This window comes from Bos indicus, chromosome 2, assembly GCF_029378745.1.
Source record: "Bos indicus isolate NIAB-ARS_2022 breed Sahiwal x Tharparkar chromosome 2, NIAB-ARS_B.indTharparkar_mat_pri_1.0, whole genome shotgun sequence".
NCBI classification, from domain to species: Eukaryota; Metazoa; Chordata; class Mammalia; order Artiodactyla; family Bovidae; genus Bos; species Bos indicus.
The window spans coordinates 62,996,655-63,016,168 of record NC_091761.1 but is presented as its reverse complement, the minus strand read 5'-3'; the positions used below and the strand labels follow the sequence as shown (position 1 = coordinate 63,016,168).

The following is a 19,514-nucleotide window of genomic DNA, read 5'->3' as shown; positions in this document are numbered from 1 at the left end:
CTTTTAGTTTCATGGCTGCAGTCACCATCTGCATTGATTTTGGAGTCCAAGAAAATAAAGTCTGTTACTGTTTCCATTGTTTCCCCATCTGTTTGCCATGAAGTGATGAGACCAGATGCCATGATCTTCGTTTTCTGAATGTTGAGCTTTAAGCCAACTTTTTCACTCTCCTCTTTCACTTTCATCAAGAGGCTGTTTAGTTCTTCTTCACTTTCTGCCATAAGGGTGGTGTCATCTGCATATCTGAGGTTATTGATATTTCTCCTGGCAGTCTTCATTCCAGCTTGTGCTTCCTCCAGCCCAGCATTTCACATGATGTACTCTGCATGTAAGTTAAATAAGCAGGGTGACAATAAAGAGCCTTGGTGTACTTCTTTCCCAATTTGGAACCAGTCTGTTGTTCCATGTCTGGTTCTAACTATTGCTTCTTGACCTGCATGCAGATTTCTTAGGAGGCAGGTCAGGTGGTCTGGTATTCCCATCTCTTGCAGAATTTTCCACAGTTTATTGTGATCCACACAGTTAAAGGCTTTGGCATAGTCAATGAAGCAGAAGTAGATGTTTTGCTCGATCTGGAACTCTCTTGATTTTTTGATGATCCTACAGATGACAGCAGTTGACAACCTTAATTCCAATACTGTAGTCCCCCTTTTCATGTAGCATACTAGGTTCTGAGGCTAGAATGTGGACACATTTGGAGAACTACTATTCTGTGTGCTACAGCTGTCTTGTTCCTTTTTGTTTAATTACTTATATGTTTCAAAAAAGATTAAAATGTGTAATACCTTTAAAATGAAGAGGAAAAAAATGGAGCAGGGAGAAAATTAGAGGAAATGAAGAGTCAGGGATGAGGTTTAAACACAAAATCGACACCAATTTGTTTCCTAGAAGTGGGCCATGATTTTGGCTTTGAGCTTTTCCTAGGAACTTGAAAGGTGAAGCAGTATCAGTTACATTTTAACGTGTCATTGAGTAAAATCCAACTGATTGTTCAGATGCCCAGATGATACTGAGAGAACTTCCCAGGTAGCACTAATGGTAAAGAACTCACCACAAAGAAGACACAGGAGACATGGGCTCGATTCCTGGGTTGGGAAGATCCCCTGGAGTAGGAAATGGCAAGCCTTTCCAGTATTCTGGCCTGGAAAATTTGATGGGCAGAGAAGCCTAGAGTGCGACAGTCCATGGGGCCGCTAAGAATCAGACAGGACTGAGCACAGCAACAACATCATACTAAGATGAAAGAACTTTCTTCTCTGGGTCCTTCAGAAAACAGAAAAGAATAATGAGGAAAACCTTTGCCATGTTTATGGTAAACACAGAGATAGGTTTTATCCGGCCATTTCCTTTTTACTGCTTTCTATTTAGGTTAAATATACATTCCTTTGAAGATTTCTTCCAAGAAATGTTGTCTAGGGTCAGCGCAAATCCAGGGATTGGAAATGTCTAGAGCAGCAGTTGCCATGTGATGGATGGTTCTTATGCCCTGGGGGCTCTTGGGGTTGCCCTAGGCTTTCATCCTGAATAGTGGTGATGTCCTTTTTAATGTTTCTATTTTTGAAAGTCATTAAATATAATATATATTTACAAACATAATCTCCAATTCCTGTTTAAGATGGAATGGTTTGAAAGTCTACCAGCATTTATGAAGAGCTTATATTGTGGTCAGTAGTTCTAAACCAGAAACCCAGGAAGTTTCTGGAAGTGATATGTTATAAAAATATTTATTTATATCCCTAATAGGCTGTTGGTTACAGACACAATAAGGAACACTGAGGTCAAAAGTAAAAATTTGATCATTTTACTGACAATTCTGCCAGTTTTCCTCCAGATTATCTTCCTTCTAGCCAAAAGTTGGATTCATCTGATCAGGATTCTTTTGGCATATCTTACAGTATTTTTTTTTTCAATCGATATTTAGAAAGAGAAAATATTATGACTGTGATAGTCATTTTGTCTTTTAATTTATTAGAATTAAAGATTCATACACCTGCAATGTGTTATTTGTGGAGAAATGCTTCCAAGTAGCTGGTGGAAACCACCTGTCTTACCCTGATATTTAGAAACAAAACAAGGAAAACTTGAAAAATAAACTTATGGGGAGTTGGAGATGCCAATTAATTATACCCTTCTTTCCTTCTGGGCTCTAAAGTAGAGGGAATAGTAGAAGCCAGATGAAGATTACAGTACCAGCTTTATTAGAGTAAGCTGGGTTGGAAGATGGATCTTGGGTGTAAGACTTCTGACCCATCCTAGATGGAAATCTACACAGCTGCCTGGGTGTTGGCCAAGAAGCCATGGGCAGACTCTGCTGGGTAGAGAAGCTCCATCTCTTTAACTCCTGGAGGCAGGGAAAGGGGGACTGCACCTCCACCCCAAGGCAGGAAACCCATCCGTCCAGCCCATCCTCTCCACTGAGATGCTGTCCTTCCTGCCCCAGAAGGCCTGTGAGCACTGATAGAGTGGTTTTAGAACCCTCTGTGGTTCTTACTGGGAAGTGGAACACACATTCTGCGTGAAAATGTGTCCAGAGGAAGTAAAGGGTCCTCCTTTTATAAACCATTTGATTTGTTGTTAAATTCACATATAAGAAATTGGGCTGTTTCCTGTCTGGTTTTGTTTCTGGGACTGATAATTAGATTGCTTTCTGGTTTTGAATAGACATTGGGTCCCCACCCCAAATGTGTACTAATATGACTGTAATTGTGAAATTGATTTTATTGACTAATCATATATTTTTCTCATATAATGAGCCAATTGTGTGTAACAGCCTAAAGAGGCAAAAGGTAATTTGTCATTAATCATTTTGCACATGAACAAAGATGGTATCAAAATGAATGAATTTCATAAACTAATATCTTGTTTCAAAAATGAAATAGGCATTAAGAAATATTTAGAAAGTTGCTAAGGTACGTGTGCTTGTGCGTATGTGTGTAAGAGAATGAAAGATGATTAAAGAGCTCATTTGTTACAAAAGGTTAGGCTAAGTCAATCTAGAACAGTGGATGGATGAAGTCATCCTTCAAATAGAGTTTCTTTCAGAGAGAATTTTAGTCATCCTTCAAAAATAATTCCTTTCAGCAAAACATTGAAAGGCTTAGAGTGGCCATAAAGTCAGTTATGTGCCCTGGAAAATACCAGAATTAGAAGCTTTTCTAGAAACTTGAATATTGGTTCACATCATCTTAGGCAAAATTAAGCATCCTCTGATAAGGATGGTTACTTGAGTTGAAGACTGTTTCACTTTGAAGTCATCTGGGACAATAGTCAGAATTGTTAAGCAAGTTTTCTAAACTGAGCGCTTCAGCGATTATAACACAAAAACCCAGTAACCCCCTTTCCCCTGATGATATCTAACTTTGAGCAGCACAGAGTATATGTTGGGTTGCTGCATAGAATGATTCGCAGTGTAGAGTTACTTGCTGTATCAGAGTTAATGTTGAAAGACATGGATCCAAACCATGTCTTGGATTTTAGCAAAATGAATCAAAATCCTGCAGATGCCATTCTCATTGACTGGATGCATCTTACAGTAACTAAGTCTATAAGATAACTGGTTTTCTTGAAATGCCTCCAGTATATTCAAAAGTAATTTGTTGTTGTTTAGTCACTAAGTTGTGTTTAACTCTTTTGTGACCCTATGGACTGTACCCGCCAGGCTCCTCTGTCCATGGGATTTCCCAGGCAAGAATACTGGAGTGGGTTTCCATTTCGTTCTCCAGGGGATCTTCCCGACCCAGGGATTGAACCTGCATCTCCTGCATTGGCGGGTGGATTCTTTACAACTGAGCCACCAGGGAAACCCCATTCAAAAGTAATACCAAATCATTCATTTCTTTGCACATTAAAAAAGAAGAATTATGCTGTTTTCTCCACCATACCCCACTGGAAATTAGTGTCTTAGAGGCTCTCATTCTTAGTATCCTGGATGAGATAAAAAGCTACACATCTCAAACTTTAATGTGCAAATGCCTATACATCTCGTTTTAAATGCCAGTTCCAATTCAGTTGCTCTGGGATTGGGCTTGAGATTTCCAACAATCTAGCAGCTCATCTCAGTGCTGCCGGTCCACAAGTCAGACAAGGTTATAGAGGTGCTGGTTACTAGACACATTGGTAGACATTGAGGTCATTATTTTAGCCTCAGATAATCTCTCATCTTGGGAGCCAAATGCCAAGGAGAGATTAATAAAAGCCCTAACTGTCCAACATTCTATTTCAACATGTCCTTCCACAGCACAGAGGTCTAACAGGGCTCTGTAGTCATCTAGCCCTTCCTGAAAGGCTGCCTCCTTGGGCAGGGTGCCTTGGGCATTGACCCGAGAAGATCAGCATGTGATTCCTGAAGGAGAAAACCAGAGGGCCTTGCATATATATTGTCCAGTAAACAGCACACCTACATTTGTACAGAGAAGAGGGTTTATCTTTGTAAATACTGGGTAGGCTGTGTTTTGGATCCCACTAGATAGGATCCATAGACTTGCTAGAAAGGATATCTTTCCAAAGATGTAATGGTTATCACATCTGCCTGTATATTAAATAAAAATACCCTTGCTTGGGAACACCTCAGACCAAGTGAATCAGAATCTTTAGGTATGAGACCTGGGCATCTTTTTTTTTTTTTCTCTTAAGGAGCCCAGGTGATTACTGGGCTTCCCAGGTGGCTCAATGGTAAAGAATCTGCCTGCCCATGCAGAAGACACAGGAGATGTGTGTTTGATCCCTGGGTCAGGAAGATCCCCTGGAGGAGGAAATGGTAACCCACCCCAGTATTCTTGCTGGGAAATTCCATGGATAGAGGAGCCTGGCAAGCTACTGTCCATGGAGTTGCAAAGAGTCAGACATTTCTGAGTGACTAAACACACATGCCGGGATTCTTAAATGCATCAGGGTTGAAAGGTCTGGATTTAGGCAGTTCTTAACTTGGAGGGCTTCCCTGATGGCTCAGACGGTAAAGTGTCTGCCTGCAACACGGGAGACCTGGGTTTGATTCCTGGGTCGGGAAGATCCCCTGGAAAAGGCAGTGGCAACCTACTCCAGTACTCTTGCCTGGAAAATCCCATGGACGGAGGAGCCTGATAGGCTACAGTCCATGGGGTCGCAAAGAATCGGACACGACTGAGTGACTTCACTTTCACTTAACTTGGAGGGCAGGAAACTCTCCTCATTTAACTTGAGATAATTCATCATTTGTGTAATCCTGTAACTTGTGACCAGATATTTGTAGTTATTGGGACAGCTGACCTTTGTTTATATATTAAGGGACAAGTAAGCTTATAATCTAGTGTTGGGTGGTTAAGTTCTTCTTTAAGAAAATTTAGCTTTGGGGCATTTAAGACCCAGGATCTGCCAGAATTCAGGACTTTGTGCTTCATAGGGATTTGCTATAACCCCATTTTAGAAGTGATGGGGAATTCACTAAACTGTTTGTGTTTGATAAGCCTCCGACTGGCACCTCCAGTGGTGTGTGCATGTTTGTGTGTGCGTGCACTCATCTTCTCACTCACCAGCTAGTCTTTTTTTTTTTTTTTTTTTTAAGAAAAAGAGCTTTTAACTTGCTGATCTTTATCAGATCCAGTGCTCAGAGAGCTGTGCTGTTTCTGCAGACAGTGCAGATAGAACACTTGTGGTCCAGCACTCAGCCTGTGCTCCACCCAGGTGGAGGAGTAGGGTTCTGGGCTGATCGGGTTCTGGGAGCACTTGTTGAATAATGAGCTTTATCTTGAGGCATTGTCCTACTTTCTGGAAGTAATTTTGATGATCTTTGTGACCCTGGTTTTCCAGGGTTCTCTAGGGCCTGTTGTCATTTGTAGATGTTTTCTACATATAGAGAGCTGCCAGAAATCTGATCCTCAGGGGGGAAAAGTACATTTCATACTTTTAAAATTCCTTTGTGGCTTTATTGTCCTTTGGCTCTGAGTGGAAGCGAATATTTGAGTGTTTCATCCAATGTTGGGGGATCAACAGATTTACACACTGTGTGATCTTCTCACAGACCATTCCTCTTTTCTTCCTAGAGAGTCATTATCGACCTGTCATAATGTGTGTTCATGATTTCCTGGGCTGGAAGCCGGATGACAATCCTTTTCTATTTAAGACTGTCTGATGTAGCATCAGAGATTGTCTTCTCAAAGCTTCTTCCCTGTGCCTTGATTTGTAGACTCGGATCTCTGTGGAGTGGAGCCTGCATGCCATGTACTAATTAATAAATGGGGGCATAGCCAGCCCAGGCATGAGCTCCTTGGCAGTTACCAGGATAGCACTGGGACTGAAGGATGTGGACAAAAATGAGACTCATCTGTCAGTCAGCTTGGGACAGCATCAGGAATCAGCTGCTACCCCTGCTCTGCCCTGTCCGTCTGTGGCCTCTAGTCTTAGCTCAGGGCTCTGAGCCTGCGCATCTTCAGGGCTGGTGACTGACTCCTGAGTTTTCTTGGTTTGCTTCTTCTTGCTCTTCAGTCTAGTCCTATAGCCTCACCTTCCCTGAGCCTCATCCAGTGGGGTGGGTGATGTCCTGCTGGTACGCTAAGGCAGTGGTTATCAACCTGGGTGCTTTTATCCTTTAGGGAACATTTGACATTGTCAGGAGGCACTTTTGATTGTCACAGTTGGGGGTGGCAGGTTCTATCTAAAGGTGTCTAGTAGCTAGAGGACGGGGTGCTGTCAAATTCCTATAATGCACAGGACAGCCCCTTATGACAAAGAATGATCTGGCCTCAAATGTAAGTTGTGCCAAGGATGGAGACCCCTTGGATTAAATGCGTTTGTTTCATTTTTCAGGGACCCATGCTTTTTGTTATGGCTTAGTAGACATTTTCCGAATTCTTGGACTTACTGTGGTTTCATTTTTTGTTGTTGTTGATGATGGGAAATTCTGTCAACTGTGAATAACCTGTGAGCCTGGTAAATGAAACTTACAGAACAAAGATATTATCTGATCCAGAAGTGACAGCTTCCTCTGCACTCCTTTGTCATCTTTCCTTTTTGTCCACTTGCCCGTAATGTGCAAGCCTTCTGCCCAAGAGGGGAGTCAGAATACAGTCATCACGTACCTTTCCAAGTGTTTTCCTTGCCCCTCTGCTCCCCCTGGTGGAGATGGCCACATACACCAGAGGATAGCTGGCGGTGGAGATGGGGAAGGGATGGAATAGAGAGGGTGGGAAGGAGGGCCTGTTCTGGATACAGAGTCATTAGCTTTATTACAGTATTTGAAAACTTATTTATTAATTCCAGTTATGGAGCTCTGAACTACACTTAGTCAACAGTGTAACTGCAAGGCAGATCTTGCTTCAAGTGGGCATGGCCGGCCGTTTCCCTTCTGTCTGTCCACATGGAGAATGCAAGTGCCGCCTGATAAATGCAAACCAGGCACAGGGCCGTCTTGGTTTGATCACTTCAGATGTAAAAGGCATGGGTCATATAAAACCTAAACATCAGAACCACCCCCCGCCCCCGTAGCAAAGGTGTGTTGTTTTAGCCGGTGTCTTTGGTTAGTGACTCAAAATAAGACTTGTTTAGCCGGTTCTAAAGAGAACAGTCTGTTTTCACTTCAAATGTGTTTTTCCTGTTTATAAAGGACTAGAACATGTCAGAGGATCCAGTCAAGAAGGTGGACGAAGAGGGCCCTGTCTGTACATGTTCATCAGTGCCTCCAACACTGTTGGTTCCTGGGCTCCTTTGCTCCACGAATTGGGAGGCGAGCTCATGGTTAGCACAGCTGTCAAGGACTCACACCTCAGACTGGGGGCAGCTGGTGAGTGGGCCCTGGGACAGGCTTCAGGTTGGTGGCACTGAACCATGCAGGCAGTGAGTATCCACCTTTGGGGCATCTTCCTAGGAATTTGGACTTAGTTGGGAGGAAAAAATTGTTTTGGTTGTCCTTCCCTCCTGCTCAGCTTCTCCTTTTAACAACAGAAGATACCACATTTAGAGCAAGACTCCCACCCCAGGCCATCTGCCTGCCTTGCACCAGTAATTCCATGAATGTATGTTTTTCTTTTCACCTGCTGATTCTGCCAGCTCCTTGAGCTTGGTACGGTGTCACAGTAGACTCACAGGTCCTTACTGTCACTGGACTGTGGTTTCTGGTTGGTGTTTCATTTGGTAAGTTTCTTCCCCTTTGAGTTTTCTGCAGGCAGCTGGGAGATACAGCTTGGTGTGGAGCAGATCAAATGGGATCAGGAAGCTTGAGTTATGGTTTGATTCTGACTCTCATTGGAAAGCAGAATGTTTTCTGGACCTCAGTGTCCTTCTCTGTGAATGAAGAGTTTGTACTTGGTTATTATTTTCCTAAGCCAGATCTCAGATGTAGTATCCCAGTCTGCATACAGCTATTTTATATGCTTTAATTTATCCTACTTCCTTTTAAAGTAGATGACTAGGCCAGTGAGCTACTCTGGAGAGGCAGAATTAGTGAGATGGTGTGCACTCGTATCTAGTTAGCACACAGTTGATTTCTGTGCTGAATTTTGGCTGTAGAATAGTGGAAGTCCAGATTCACCCTGATAGCAAATGGTAATGGCTACTATTTTTTAACACCGGGCCCTCTTAAGTTGCTGTTAATGTAAATTCCTACAGAGGCTGGAAAGAGAAGTGGTGGGGAATTGTTTCAGAGTTGAGTCATTAGCATTCTCTAAAGACTGCTATTATTACTTGTAATGAAGAATGATCAGCCAAAATGTTTCTGAAACATACAATTTATTATGGACCCTCATCTGGCATTTAATCTGGGTCTCCTAGTATTTGGTATCATGCAATCTTACATGAGTAGATATGTGGACCTGAATTTTATAAAACAAATAAGCAAATAAGACCACTGCCAAGCATTAATTTTCCTACCAAATTAGCATAAGAATTCAAAGTTTAAACTCCACATACAGAGGTATGTGGAAGTTTTGTTGAGAATCTATAGTATAAAACTTTTCCTAACCAAATTTTTTAAAGAAAAAAATGTTACACTAAGGTAGACAATTCAAATGAGAACATTTATAGAACCTCAGAAACGTCTCTGGGGACCCTAAGGTCCTTTGGAACACAATTTGAAGACCAGTAACCCCTATTCATCTAGTTTACCAGTGTGTTCTGTGGTTCCACAACTTTCCCTATTTTACTTATGCAGAACCTGAGACAGACTTGTCTACAGTCCCACAGTGCTAATGGGTGGGGCCAGCTGTGGATTTCCAGACCGTAGATGCAGGAGTTCTCTCAGTTCCCCTTCATCACCCTTCTGATGTCCTGGGATCATCTTGGATACCCAGTGATGGAACCAACAGCCTCTACCTAAGTTCCCCCCAAACTTGTTTCCCCTCCCATCCCTTGTCTTGGACAGCTTTTTGGTGCCAAAGTCACTGCCCCTTCTAGAATTATTTCCTGAAACTTTTGTCCCTTTTTTTCTTTTTGTGCCCATCTACCACCGCATCCCCTTTAGTTTAACCCCCATCTAGTCAAGGGCATAATAATCGTTCACTGCTATGTGACAGATCTAAAAACTTCTAACAGGTGAGGTTAGCTTACATTCTCAGAGTGTCCAGCTTCTTTGTGGTTCACCCCAGGCGGTGGTCCCAGGGGTCACTACTCATTTGTGTTTTTGTCATCCCTGTCATCCCATTCTTTCATCTGACAAACACATAATGACCATCCCCAATGTGCAAGGCAGTCCCATTCCTAGCACTTCCTGTCTCTAGGGAGGTTACAGAACCTGTATGGGAAATGAAAGAAAAGATTATCCAACAGAGAAGTAGTTAAGAAGCTCTTTAGAAGGAGCACATACTTCTAGGGGATGCTCCAAGGAGGATGGGCCCTCCTCAGTCCAGGGATCCAGGGAAGGTTTTAGACAGGATATGGGGTTCATTTGTGAGAAAGTGATGGGGTTTCCAAGGCAACATGGATGACTACAGTGGACTCAGGATTTGTGTGTGTGGTTTTTTTTAATAGTTTAATGTATTTTAATAGCAAACTTAAAAACATGTACTTGGCACGTAGGACAACTCAGAGAAGTATAGTGAATGAATGGAATCTACTGTAGAATAAAAATGCTACAAATACCATTTAGTTGCAGTCAGTAAGAAATTTACCTGTTTTTAAAAAAATCCAAATGCTGGCATTGTCCAGAAAATTTTAACAGGTTTATTTATATTGTTATCAACTTGAACTGCTGAAACTTGTTCACTGAAGCATTTTGACTTGCATTAATGCTTTACATCCCCACATTTATATTAAAAATTCACGGAAATAAAAGTGGAAAAATTGCCAATACTGATTCCCCACCCCCACCTCATTTTCCACTTGCAGTTATATACTTAGTTATCTTTTGACCCTCATGGGGGGGAAATAGTTTAACATTCAGAACTACAGTAATAGGAAGACAAGAATTTTTCTTAAATGTTTTTCACCATAGTGGATTCTTTTTTGTTTGTTTGTTTGTTTTTCACCATAGTGGATTCTTAAGCAGGATCTCCAGGGATGTGGTGTGCTAGCTGGATATTTTTTGGCATGATGGTTACACATTTGGCATAGATACAATCCAGGTTGATGTGTTTTAAAAGGCAGCAGGTCTTGCTTGCCTCCTGCAAAGCACCAGTCGCTGCAGTCTGGAAGCACAGATCTGTTTTGCAGTCCTGAGCAGTTTCCGGCACCAGACGCAGGAATGAAAGTTTGCGAATCAGTTTCACCAGGCCTGTACCAGTGAGGTTTCTCTACCCTTCTAATAGAGGGCACACTCTTGTGAGTGGCTTGCGTAGCCAGTTGCTTCTTTGATGCTTTACCGTGGGTGGATTTCCTGGCAGTCTGTGTAGAGACCTCTTTACTTACCTTCTTCTGCCGCTGGAGCTTGGTGGGCTAGAGGGTGCACTGGCTTTGGAGAGCCGGAGAGTGATGGTGGCATGGCAGCAGCCTCTGAGAACACAAATAGGATTTCTTGAATATTACTGCAGAGGGGGAGGCAAGAGGTAGGCCGTGATGGCTGCCATCCAAAGACAGGTGGGAAAATCGGGTGACCCGTGATAGGACAGCAGAGCTGTGGGAATGACTACGTTCAGGCGGTGCTATCCATGTATATGTGGTACCTACGGGCTGTGTCGGGACTGTCTTGTGGGCCTGAGGAAAAGGTCTCTGTGGCTGGGGCTGGTATTGCTCCTGAAGGGATAGACATTTCTGTCTTCATCCATCCTCCAAAGACACGGGTCCTGATGTGACAAATGGTCTCCCACTAATGTCAGCCTTTGAAGGAGCTTCCTTACTGCTTCTTCAGTCTGGTTCTGTCCAGAACAGGGCTGGTTTTGAGAGTTTCTTCAAGTGTGTTGAGAAATTGGCATCTGGCAGGCAAAGCAGGCCTCGCCTTGAAGAGTGAGTGATCCATAGCTGAGAAGGGTTAGCAGTGTCTGGTAAACGGGTGGCAGGTTTCCTTGCGTAACTTCCTTCTGTTGCAGAGCCTGTGGTCAGCCCTTTGTAAGGGTCCAGCCCTTATCTCGGCTGTGGAAGTAGGGGAAGGGGTGGGTCCTGACTGGGGCCACAGTGCACCTATTAGGCTCCTCTGCCTGTCTTCAATTCAGCTCTCCCTCCTACCCCACCTTTGGAGGTGGGCTTGCTTGCTTTTTGTTTTTTGGGAAAGTTTTATTAAGATATGTTTAACATATCATACAATTTTCCCATTTAAGTATACAATTCAGCGTTTTTCGTATATCCACAGAATTGTGCATCCATCACCACAGTCCATTTTAGAACATTTTCACTACCCCTCACAATAAACCCTGCAAGACTTAGTTGTCCCCTCCTAATTCCTGCCCCCGCCCCCCGAACCCTAAGCAACTACTGTGTACATTCTACTTCTAGGATTTGCCTATTCTACTAGACAGTTCGTATAAATGGAATCACATAATATGTGGCATTTTGTGACTGCCTTTTTTCACTTAGGATTTCCGGGGATCATCCATGTTGTAGCATGTATCAGTGCTTCATCTCTTTTTATTGCTGAATAGAACAGATTTGCCCCATTTTGGTCATCCGTTTGTCACTTGGTGACCATTTGGGTTTCACTCTTTGTCTATTTTGAATAACGTTGCTGTGAAAGTTCGCGTTTAAGTTTTTGTGTGGACGTACGCTTTCATTTCTCTCAGGAGAATCCCTAGGAGTGGAGTTAGCTGGGTCATCTGATAACTCTGCTTAGTCATTTGAGTAAGTGCCAGACAGTCTTCCACATCGGTTGTACCATTGTACAGTCCTGCCCACAGGATATAAGGGTTCTCCTATTCCTACATCCTCACCAACATTTGTTCTTATTTGTCTTGTTTGATTATAGCCATCCTGACAGAGGGGAATTGATATTTCATTGTGCCTCTTATTTGCATTTCCTTAAAGGCTAGTCATTTTGAGTATCTTTTCACATACTTTTGTTTTTTAAATTAAGATGTATTTCCTTGTCAAATGTGATCTTTGATCACATTTCAAAAGGGAAACCATATTTCAGCATGTTGATGAGTGGATGGGAAGGGAGGAAGTGATCACTGTTCTTTTAGGAAGTGATTTTACCACGTCTGGGTTTTCAGACGGTCTTTTTGCCCCTGGCATGTATCACCTGGGTGGGTCCTGACTGTCCCCAAAGCCAAGGCAGAGAAGCACCACCTACTATTGGGTCCTTGCTCAGTTCCTGGGCCTGCTCTTTCCTTTGCTTAAACTTTGCAGCCTTGAGCGGCTTCTTCGGGGGTTCATTAGGGAAAGCAAAGCAGGGCTTCTTGTATGAAAGCTGACAGGTAATTCCTATCTGCTTTGGGGGCTCTCCTAAAATAGCAAAAGAAAATTACCCTAGGCTGTCTTTCTTGGTAAGCATCTTGTTTGCTTGCTCTGGGAAAATCCGTTCAGCCCTGGGGTGACATCAGCTAACTGGCATGGCTTATTGAAAAGGAAGTGCAGCCACTTCCTGGAGGGCGGGGGGCGGGGGGGGCGGTGGAGAGGGTGGCTTCTGAAGCCTCAGGCCTGAGGATGGGAGTCCTGTCTTATCCCTGTTCAGTCCCCGGAGCCTGATGGCTGCACGTGCTCAGTGCATCCTTGTAGCGGTGAATGCAGGTGCCTCTCAGCTGGCCCACATGAGAAGGGGCTGAGTGAAGTGCCACCGAGCCTGGGTAACCAGCTCATCCAATCTGTAGGGATTTTATTGGTTCCCTGGCAGCATCGTTCTCTGAGAACACAAGTGGGGAGTCTCTTAAAGGTGTCATGGATCCCATACAGAAACTGGTTAATAGTCCAGGTAGACAGTGTTTTACAAACTTCAGACTAGGAGGGAGCATCATGCCCTGGAGGGAGGGGAGGAGTCTGAAGCGAAAGGAGCTGGTTGGGGGTGAGGAGCGGGAGACAGGCTTGGTTTGGATGATCCGTGTGATGTGGGGCAGGGTCAGCCAAGTCTGGGGAGCAGCTTGAGGGAAGACAGGGAGACCCTGGGGGTTAAGGGGCTAGTAGACTGGCGGATGTGGAGGGTATGGTGGACCAGAGAAACTTACGGGATGAGAAAAGGGAGATACCGCCACACGGACTGGCAGCACCATGGTGAGGCATTGTGAGGGCATCTGCCTGTGTTCAGGGCTCTCAAATTTGAGCGGGCATCAGAATTGCCTATTGAAGTACAGGTTGCTGGTTGCTATTGCTATTGAAGCATAGGTCCACCCGTCCTACCACTTTCTGGCCGCCTCCAGTTGCTGCTTCAGTAGGTCTGAAGTGGGCCCTGAGAATTTGGTTTTCTCACTGATGCTCCTGCCGCTGCTGAGTTGGGGACCACACTCTGGGAACCACTGGCTTAGAATTCAGCAGTTGGTAAACTTTTTCTGTTAAGGGCCAAGAGTGAATGTTCTAGGCTTTTGAACTACGTAGGATTTCAGGTACATATTCTTCATTGCTTTTCACAACCCTTTAAGCCTGTTCAGACCATTCTTGGCCATAAACAGATGGGCAGGGAAGAGGAATGATCTAGGGAAGGCAGGGCCTGCTTTGGTGCCTCCCGGGCTGGATGTCTGTAAATTCTCTCTTCTCTGCCATGTAGGTGATCTCCATGTTGTTTTTTTGTCTGTAAAACAGACATAACATTAATAGTTCTTACCGTATAGGACTGTTTTAAGAATTCAATGAGCTAAGGCATAAAAAGCATCTATCACAGTGCCTGGGACATCACTAGAATTTATTTATCATTTACTATCAGTATCAGTAGAGGTGTTACCAGCTACTGATGATGGTTGACAGGCGAGGAAAAGAGAGAGGAAGACCAGCACAGATCTGGTTCATTATAGACCCTGAAAGCTAACTGCTCCAGGGTCCCCTATCATTTCTTCTTATGCTGCTCAGGAAGAGGAATCCTTTGACTCACAACATAGGCACACTCAGAATACATCCTGGGTCAGTCCCTCGAAGGAGGGGATGCTCAGCTTCTGCTTTCACACGCCTAAAGAATCGTGCCATTTGTGGGCTGGCTGGTTGGTGAGCCCAGGACTCTGAGAAGAGGGCCCATCTGTGCCACTGCAATGCATTTGTAACCCAGGCTTCAGCCTCATTTGTTGGGAAGGCTTGATTCAGGACCACAGTGCAGCCTGTGCTGATACCAGATAGCTTCTGCTGCATTGGTATTGAGAGGATGCCTTGTAACCTCTCATTTTGCCCCATGGTGTGATTAAAAATGAGAACCACAAAAAAGCAGGCTGTCGTGTGCCCCACATTTCCAGTGCTGAAGTGTGCAAGTGAGAAGTATGGTGCAGCTTTCACTTGTATAGCTGGCATGAAAAGATAGTCGGGTACCCCTTGCACAGCCTCTCTGTACTGCTGTCTGGGGAGAGGCCACCTGGTGGCCCTGAGAACTTCAGCTCGGCTCTAGACACTGCTACTGAAAGCTGACAATGCTCAAATAATACCGGTTGTGGGGGGTTGCAGGGGGCTCTCTCTTTTCCTTGTCTGATTACCCCCTAGGGGGCATCCACTTTCTGGCTCACCTCTCCAGCTGCGGGCTCTAATCCTTGCCAGAGCACAGAATCTTGACTTGGTAAGTTCAAGTTTCACAGGCACAGAAGTGCCTGCTGGTGATACGACTTCACCCTCCTCTTGGGTTTTTGCTGACATTCAGTGAAATATCCTTCTCTCTCCTCCCCACCTTGCAAAACAAACTTCCTGTTTTGAACTTGGTCCAGACTGGAACAGCCCTGCTACTACACCTGTGAACACGCGCAGACACACATTCCTCCCCTCCGTATTTGTACAGCTTTCTGTCGACCAGCCAGATTTCCCCTCTCGGCTTACAGATCCTAAATCATAACACGAGATAGGCTACCGGCAGATGAAGAAAAAAGGAAGTGCACATTTCAGAGCTGTTTGAATGAAAACAAGGCTCTGGTTTATTTCGCCGTGTTTTGCCACGAGGACTCTGCTAACTTTCCCCCTTCTTCACAGCAGGATGGAAACAAGGCAAGGAAATCAGCTGATGCAGGAGCCAGAGTGAGTCGAGGAAACCCGCAAACCCAGCCAGTACCATGAGCTCGCGTCTCCCCTCTGCGCTGTAGGAACCCGGGGCAGGCGAAGTCGGCAGAAAGCAATGGCTTTCTTCACTCCGTGGAAGCTGTCCTCTCAGAAGCTGGGCTTCTTCCTCGTGACTTTTGGCTTTATTTGGGGTATGATGCTCTTGCATTTTACCATCCAGCAGCGAACTCAGCCCGAGAGCAGCTCCATGCTCCGGGAGCAGATCCTGGACCTCAGCAAGAGGTACATAAAGGCGCTGGCTGAAGAAAATAGAAACGTGGTGGATGGACCCTATGCGGGGGTCATGACGGCCTATGGTAAGTTCTGCACTGCCGGGGCACCTCCATCCAATTCTGCTTTGCCTCCGAGGGACCCCAGAGGCTCTCACACTTGGTCATGGATTGAGTCTACCTCTTGCCACTCCCTTCCTGGCGACACATTGCACACAAAGGGACACCTTGAGAAAGTTAAAGCAGTGCCCTTTGGGAGCTTCTGACCTCTTAGACACACTGATGCTTAGTGCCTGGAGCAGTGGGGCTTCCCTCTTGGAGCTCTGTTGGTTGTATTTGCAGCTGGCTCCTCTTCGCTGGACACATGGCTGGATTGCATGGTCTCATCTGGGAGGATGTTCAGGGAATGTAGAAAAATAGTCTCATTATTGTTCCCTAAACAAAACTTAATTAGGATGGGTAGGGGCGAGGTAAGGAGGGTGAGGAGGAATGTTCTAGGCCTGCCAGAAAACTCAGAGCCAAATGTGTGCCTCCCTCCGGCCAGTACGCACGTCATCAGAGCCTACATGCTGATCAGTAGTTTTAACCTTGGGTTTCCTCACAGTTTATGGCTCTCTCGTTTCTTGCTCTTGTCTCTGATTGCTCTCACTTTGAAAGAGATCTTTTGGTACTCGTTGCTTTTTTTGTCAGGTGCTCGAAATCCTTTTTGAAATGAGGTTGAGTGAAAAGATATGCATATGGAATATTATTTTTCTTTCGGCAAAAGTTAGGCTTAATATAGAAAAGTTGGAAGCTGTAGACAAACTAAAAAAAAAACAAGATTAAGGAAAATCACATATAAATCTACAACTGTGGGAAATAGCCACAATTAACATTTCAGTGTATATCTTTCTGATATATATATGTATGTACATACACACTCACACACAAATATATACGGACACAAAATATTTACCAAAGCATACACAAATACAATATGGGGGCTTCCCTCATAGCTCAGTCGGTAGAGAATCTGCCTGCAATGCAGGAGACCAGGTTTGGTTCCTATGGTCAGGAAGATCCTCTGGAGAAGGAAATGGCAACCCACTCCAGTATTCTTGCCTGAGGAATCCCATGAACAGAGGAGCCTGGCAGCCTACAGTCCAGGAGTTCCAGGAGTCAGACATGACTTAGAGACTAAACCACCACACACATAAAAAACAAAAACTGCAAATGAAATTTGGATCAGACCGTGTTTCGGAGAATCCAAGTTGCAGCCCTCCCATGGTCACTGAGTATTAGAGTGGACTTGATTCGCAGTGGATGACCTTTGTGAAGTCGTGCAGTGACAGTTCTGGCCATTGAATGGAGACTTCAGTGGCCTCAAGGTTTGGAACCCGAGGTATAATATAAATCAGATACAAGGGTGGGGTTGGTTGAGGTGGGAAACATTGATGGACTACTTTAGCGTTCAGATGACGATTCCTGAAAGTGTGCAGCGACAGGTGTTGAACTTTGAGTTCAAACACAGGAGCTGTTGTTGTTTAGTCACTGAGTCATCACCAACTCTTTTGAGACCCTGTAGACTGTGGCCCTCCAGGCCCCTCTGTCCATGGGATTTCCCAGGCAAGAATACTGGAGTGGGCTGCCATTTCCTTCTCCAGGGGATCTTCCCAACCCAGGGATCAAATCCATAGGAGGATTCTGTGCTGCTAAGCCACTTCAGAAATCATACTCAATTGTACATATATGTTTTTTTCTTTTTAAAAGAAATCCAAGAAATATGGTTACTTTTTAATTATATATATACATATTTTTTTTGGTAAGGAGGAAATGGTTGTTTTTCATATACAATGTGGACTTTCTTTTTCAGTGCCCACTATTTGAATGATCACACAATCTGCTTTTAATCCAATCTTTGAGGATTTGGCAGTGTCGCAGTGTCTGTTGGCACTTTTTTTTAATACATCTAAATGTCACCTTTCTTTGATCTGATGGATCAAAAACTGAGACTAGTTTGAGAGCTGATGTTGAAAAACCACTAGGTAATTTTTTGGAGGGTGGATTTTAAATTATGTGTTGACTTGGACCTTCTGTATTAATACCCAAATATTATAGATAAACCATCAGAAAAAGATAAATAAAGCAAATTTTCACTGTTGGTGTTTTTATTGTGTTACAAGTAAATGTCATGAGTAAAACAGGTACGGCTTTCCAATTTCTGGTTCCATGCATTCCATGTTACACATTTGGAGAGAAAGGGGTCTAGTCCTGTAGTAATTTCCTCCTGTTTCTCTCTCTCAAATCTTTATCATGGAAAGGAAAAACCACTTGAATGGCAAATGCATAGACTTTTTTTTCCCTAGTTGTTGGCAGTGGTTTTATTTCTTGTGTACTGCTAAACATCTCATAGCGTGAGTTTCCTCCACACTAAAGAGCAATGATCTGGTCTTAGCTTTTTAGCCTCACAGAGACAGTATATTTTTTTTAGAAAGTTATTGAAAACTTCCGAGTAGCCTAGATAGAATATCAACCACTTTGTATGTTTATAATCATAAGACTTTGGAGCTCAAAGAAACTATAGAAATTTATTTCAACTTTCTCCCTTTACAGAGGAATTTTAGCAGAATAATTCTGTTCCTCAGAAACAACAGAGAAACAACCAAACAGCAAGTCTAACCTGTTTTTCTCTTTCAGCTAATCAACTCAGCCTGCCAATCAAAGTGGTCCTTGGAGCTGAGGTTCAAGAATTTAATTGGACTGTGCATTTGTGCTTGAGGTTTGGGGATCATCATGAGATGAAATCTTACCAAGACACAGGCTTTCTTCTCAGCACCATTGACATCTAGAGCCAGATAATTCTGTGCATGGTGTATCTTGTAGGATGCTTAGCAGCATCTCTGGTGTGTCTATCCACTAGCATCAAAAATATCTCCAGGCTTGGGGGGCAAATGTTCCCCTCTCCCCACCTTAGAGAACCACTGAACTAAGACTGAAAACAACAAACCCGTCTAACAGCATCTTCTCATGGAAGTCCTCAAGCAGATAATTGAATTTTGTTATTTAAATCTTGCCAGCTTGGTTCTCCCTGGTTCTCATTTCTGGGCACCAGCAACTGGGATTGAGCCCCGTGGTGCAATCCAGGCCCAGTCCTGAAGCTGGAGAGCCACTGTGAGGGTATGCGATCCCCTGGAGTCCATCACTAGCAGCTGTGGGCATGTCGGTTGCTGGGCAGCTCTGGTGGGTGAGGTTATATGTTGGCTGGAGATACAGAGACTGCTGGACATTCAGCGGTGTAGCTGGGCTGGAGGCGTGGGGATGAGGATGCATGAGCCATTGGTTTGCCATGTTTTTCTGCCACAAATGCAGCCCATGCACAGAGCATCTCCTGGACGTCTGCTCTGGGACAGTGAAGAGCTGACCCTCAGTGGCTGGGACCCGTGTCTGATTTGAATGAATCCAATTGATAGACCACCTCCCCCTCAAAAAAAAAATCCCTCCCTTCTCTCGTCCTGTATTGGTATAATCAGAGGCTCTTAATGTGTCTTCAGGAGCTGCAGCAGGTGTTTGAAGAACTGTAGTAGATGATTTGGGGGCTTCCTAGGTGTCACTAGGGGTAAAGAATCTGCCTGCCAAAGCAGGAGACACAAGAGACGTGGGTTTAATCCCTGGGTCAGGAAAATCCCCTGGAGTAGGAAATGGCAACCCACTCCAGTAGTCTTGCCAGGAAGTTTCCATGGACAGAGGAGCCTCATAGGCTACATAAGTCCATGGGGTCACAAAGAGCTGGACACGACCGAGCACACACGCACACAGCAGATG

The 19,514-nt window shown here is 44.2% G+C and overlaps 1 protein-coding gene across 6 annotated transcripts in view; it reads left to right on the top strand.

The window, feature by feature from the left end:
* Positions 1 to 19,514, top strand: part of MGAT5 (alpha-1,6-mannosylglycoprotein 6-beta-N-acetylglucosaminyltransferase) — a 397,375-nt gene that overhangs the window by 134,459 nt on the left and 243,402 nt on the right. For 3 of the 6 annotated variants that reach the window (XM_070799867.1, XM_019973660.2, XM_070799866.1), the window contains one exon: positions 15,421 to 15,800. The exons of 1 other annotated variant lie outside the window; for it this stretch is intronic. In XM_070799867.1, coding sequence (XP_070655968.1) covers positions 15,560 to 15,800 — 241 coding nt within the window. In that variant the 5' untranslated portion in view covers positions 15,421 to 15,559. Of the gene's footprint in view, positions 1 to 15,417; positions 15,801 to 19,514 lie in introns of all 6 variants that reach the window. 2 more of the 6 variants (XM_019973651.2, XM_070799865.1) reach the window with 1 other exon arrangement.